Source organism: Montipora capricornis, chromosome 4 (assembly GCF_036669925.1).
Source record: "Montipora capricornis isolate CH-2021 chromosome 4, ASM3666992v2, whole genome shotgun sequence".
Taxonomy (NCBI): Eukaryota; Metazoa; Cnidaria; class Anthozoa; order Scleractinia; family Acroporidae; genus Montipora; species Montipora capricornis.
The window spans coordinates 33,722,260-33,727,259 of NC_090886.1; the positions used below are offsets into that span (position 1 = coordinate 33,722,260).

Genomic DNA, 5,000 nt, shown 5'->3' on the forward strand with positions numbered 1-5,000 from the left:
ATGTCGTAGGCCTGTCGAAAGCTTGTCGCATACGCCAAAATCGCACCTTGTAAATCGGCCCTTATATCGCCTGGATTTTTAAAGTTGTGACGTCCGTGGTCTGTGAAGCAATAGACTTGAGGGATTAGTTATCTTGAAAACTCGCTAGTGGGTATTTTAGTATTGAGATGTAGTGCCATTGGTGCTGAAATTGTCTCATGCTGCATGCCAAAGTCCTGTAAATGGAATTAAAACAAATGAATTTCTGTTCTTTTGCCCCCTGCTTTCCTTTTCTTGGTGGCGCTTCTTGGCAGCGATTTTGTTCAAAGACGTAAAAATTTTATTTCCCAAACTAAAGCAACAAGGAAGTTTGCGGTGAAATTGCCTTGCTACAGATTACCAACGATACAAGCGTTTACATGAAGGTCAGCAACTGTTCCTTCATACCTGTCGCCAGCCTGTTGACAAAGTTCTCTTCACAGTAATGCAAGCAGCAAGATAGAATGACGTCGTCATTGTTCCCTTTTCCCTGCAAAAAATAATAACGATTATGAGCGCAATTTGGATTCAATAAGCGTGCTTTAAAAAAATCATTAGTTTGTTAATTGAGCGGGGGCAACCAAGTTTTTTTCCCAATTACGCGAAAAAAAAAAAAACCCGTCAACATCATTATTACATCCACGAAAAATTGAAGACTGGTTTGTAGTGATCATGAAAAGACAAAATGAACATAAACCTGATGCTTTTTGCGTGATTTTCCCATACACAATCCCCTTCACAGTTCGCTAGACATATTAGTACATGCGGAGGCGATTCATGCCCCTGCCCTTATCATAACAGACCTTTCTTCCCGATGGATCCTCGCTTCTGAATGCTATGGTGTCCAATTCTGAGCCTTTGCTGGTGACTGCCTTGACTTGTGCATTCCTCTGACTAAACTCATATTCAAGGAAGTCAACAGCGCACCTACGAATATGAAAAAACACATCAATGACAGAATAAACGGTCCGATAATTCAGTACACAACTTTCTTAACAATACAATGTACAACACGTACTTGATTTACCACTCTCCATAGGGGCTTTTCCGGGCCATTGAAACACAATCAACGAAACGACAGAACAACAACTGTTAAGAATCCCAACTGGCCGGAGGCAAAGCAGTTGGCTATTTACAAGTGCAGATGAATGAAGAAAGCTTTTAGAATCTCTGTACGGTGGCCAATTTACATTATCAACTCCGTTGATAAAACCAAATTTTTGTATTTACAAGTGCAGCAGAGAAGTTGAACCAAGGACTACCAGGATCAAATTCATCGAGTGGTCAGAACGGGTCTTGAACGAGAGACCCCCGGATCTCAAAGCAAATGCCCTAACCACTGCGCCACACTGCCTCCTAGTTCCAAAGAGTTCCAAGTGAGCCCTGGTTGGTTTCCTACTATGGTTTCAGGCTCCATTATCTACTACGGACTATGACAGGACCAACAGGAGATCGCCGAAGTTAAGTCCTGTTTGAAGAGTTAATACAAGGATGGGAGACCAACTAGGGCAACCTGTGGAGAACCGGCAGGCGCAGGCGCAGGATTCACCTCCTAGCGGTGGAAATAAATGGGATGAGTATGTGCTGCTTTTCGACCCTGTTCCGAGGATTTTCCTCCAGGTTTTCCGGTTGGACTCCGAAGAGTCTCTCTTTTGCTCTAGCCTCGTTGAAACGAACGCGTACGTTGAACTTGTAATAGCTGAAACTGCGGGCGTTGGTTAGAGCGAAAAGAGAGACTGCAATGTTTTCAAATTGCAAATATATGACTTGTAGTCAATGCCATTCGCGGAAAAGCAATACTAAATACGTCATGCATGCCTTTTTTCTTTTGGCGCGAGATTTTCCCTCCAATTAGCAATGGTAGGAAATCAAAACAAGGCAGCCACTACTAAACTAAAAGCTGCTCTTCGGCTAGCGACACAACACTAGCTATTGTCTTCATACCTGGCATTTTCAAGGACATACTGGGCATGCTGAAGATCATTGTACTTATCATGGTGAAAATCCTTCCTCAAACCATCAAGTTCATTGATCACTGTAAGAAAACAGAGCAGGGCGTTTAGTCGAATGCCTTACGAAGACTCACTAAAAAAAGCGAGATTGACCCGAAACAGAAAGCAGCCAGAAAGGCAGGGAGCTTAGAGGACAAGGCGTCTGATCATTAGCTCGAATTCTTTCTGGGTTGTTCGTTGTTTTATTCCTAGGTTACCCTAGAGAACCCAGAGGATGCCTATACTCGGGCCGATTTCCGTTTTTGATGCTGTGCTGATGGTGTTCCGCACAACGAAGAGCTGAATTTTAAAAAAAATTAGCATTCTGCTTTGTAACAGAAATGGTTTTAACGTTTAAAAATTATCATCGGATTGTAACAGAAATGGCTTTGACGTTTAAAAATTATCATCGGAAATTAATTCTCACCAATAAGTGGTATTACGAGGGTGAAATCCTGGCAGCCCACGATGGCCTTAAGTCCATCCAAGTGATTTACAAAGCAGTTGGTATCAGGAACCAAGTATGCAGGGTAGTTTTCAAACATCAAACGGGGCTTGGAGATGTGTTCCTCAATCACTGCCTGTGGGTTAATTGCAAGAGTCACCAAGTTTCTTTTAATATGAACATATTAAAAATCAAGCGATTTCCTATACTTATCCTACGACAACGCTTCCCTGGACTGGTTAGTTATAAGTGGATACAAATGAACACGCAACAAAAATAATAGAGGCGAATCCTAAACACAAAAGAGTTCCGTCCGATACCAATCCAATGAAATTAGAAGTTTTGAAGAGTTTAGTGCACAACTGAAAAGTAGTAGGCGACTGTATGGTATACCCCAGGAAGCATTGTGGATGTAATAGGGGGCTTTACGATCCATGACGAAAACGTCACTTCAAAATATCACTACTAACTTGACACGCCGTGCATATAAAAACACTCCTCAGGTCTCATGGGTGTAGGAGACCTGGACAATACAATATCCATGAACAACAGAGAATACAAAATGGTCTAAAAAATAGTATCGTTAACGTCACCTGTTTATATTAACTTTAGAGACGGATAACGAAACAAGATAATCATGATTTTACCTTTGCTTTGTCTTCTCTTTCTTTGTTGATTTGAACTTGCTTCTTGAGCGCATCCTTCTTGGCCTGGAGAAAATTAACTTCACATTAAACTGCTTGCTATTTTCGTTGATGACTCAAATTTGATAACGGAACCATAACCACATGTAGGCTCGATTACAATTTACAAATGAGCCCGAACCCTACTCCCGCCTCTCCGCCTCGGGGAGATAAGCCGGACCTGGGTGAGAGGCGGAAATCGGGACTAAACAACACTTAGCCCTACCTTCAGCTTCTTCAGGTCTTTTTCCATCTCATCCCTATGGAGACAAGAAAAACGGGACACAGGATAAAAGACAAGAAAGACCTAAAATAGAACTGATTGAGTTGAAAAAAATTAGTGCACTGTTGTAAGGTAGCAAGCAGGGTTGGAATAGAGGTTTTGCAAGGCAGCCATGTTGCATGGCAGGAACAATGGTTTCTTTTTCCTATGGGAACAACTGTTCTTTCTAACGCAAAACAATTTCATTGTTCCTGTCATTCAACATGGCTGCCATGCAAAACCTCTATAGTGGGGAGAGCTCTTCCCTTCCACCAATGCGGCTCCGGTTTGATTTCCAGACAAGGCATTAAACATCGGTTGCGTTTGTTGGTTTTTGAACATGCTCCGACGTGCCCCCTCTCCCCTCTCATCAAAAGCCGGCATTTCATTTGATCGGTTTAAATTTGATTGACATGGTCTCCGTATTTATTAGAGAGCACTTGGGATCGGCTCATAACCTTGAGACTTCGATAACAGTGTGATTAATCAAGGAAGACGACGAGAACGTCATTCAAAAATGTAACTTTGTGTCGTTGTAATCATTTCGTGACCAAGCCATTCTGCATGTACAGCCACTACCACCACCACTACCACCACCACTACCACCACCACTACCACCACCACTACCACCACCACTACCACCACCACTACCACTACCACTACCACTACCACTACCACTACCACTACTACTACTACTACTACTACTACTACTACTGCTGCTGCTGCTGCTACTGCTGCTGCTACTACTACTACTGCTGCTGCTGCTGCTGCTGCTGCTGCTGCTGCTACTACTACTACTACTACTACTACTACTTGACTGACATCGAAAATTATGAATGACTTTTTAAAGTGAAGTTGAAACGTTTAACTCGGGACCACAGAAGACAAATCAAGTTTGTGGGCGGAATAGGAAACTGCATTAACTGTTGGTAGGGCTGCGGCTACCTCTGAGCTTTTTTTTTTTCAGACTAACAACATCTCGAACAAAAATTTGCGTCTTACCCCGAATCCAGCAATTCTTCCTCACTTTCAATTATGACATCATCCCCATCATCTTCAGAGTCCTGGATGACAACAAAAATAGTGGAGAACAACCGTCCTATTATTGTACGCTTAAATAAAGCTGTCACATTTTTGGTACTTACCTAGTCTTTTTGCTTTTAAGGTAAACGTTTTGATGAGACAGCTATAATGTCTATGCGCTGGTTTCAAAAAGGTTATCTTTCATTGATGGATACTGTGTACCACTTTTTCAAATACCTTGGAAAGTTTTTAGCAGATTGCCTTATTTGTCGATAAGATCTCCGACTGTAGAAGTGATCTGATTTTGATTCACTCTTGAAGGGCCTATTTGCTGCATTGGTAGCAGAAAGATTGAACATTTGTGCAACTTTCTACTTTCTCTATAGGTGTGACACAGGTATTTCTTTCGTTTTTTTGGGAATGGCGGGATTTGCAACACATGCATATCGCCTCCATTGAGGAAAATAGAAGAAGCTGCTCAATATCGGAGGCAGCAAACCTTCAATTGGCCATTCAGTTCTCAAACAGAATAAACTATGAAAGAACTGAGTGATCCTCGTACTTAACTGGACAGTCTT

At 42.0% G+C, this 5,000-nt stretch overlaps 1 protein-coding gene across 1 annotated transcript in view; it reads right to left on the bottom strand.

The window, feature by feature from the left end:
* LOC138045973 (telomerase-binding protein EST1A-like) overlaps nucleotides 1–5,000 on the bottom strand; it is a 29,733-nt gene that overhangs the window by 5,084 nt on the left and 19,649 nt on the right. Inside the window, exons 11-17 of the mRNA XM_068892627.1 lie at nucleotides 4,402–4,463; nucleotides 3,364–3,397; nucleotides 3,102–3,164; nucleotides 2,437–2,590; nucleotides 1,963–2,053; nucleotides 822–945; nucleotides 427–508 (exon numbers count right to left, since the gene is read on the bottom strand). Coding sequence (XP_068748728.1) covers nucleotides 427–508; nucleotides 822–945; nucleotides 1,963–2,053; nucleotides 2,437–2,590; nucleotides 3,102–3,164; nucleotides 3,364–3,397; nucleotides 4,402–4,463 — 610 coding nt within the window. The remainder of the gene's footprint in view (nucleotides 1–426; nucleotides 509–821; nucleotides 946–1,962; nucleotides 2,054–2,436; nucleotides 2,591–3,101; nucleotides 3,165–3,363; nucleotides 3,398–4,401; nucleotides 4,464–5,000) is intronic.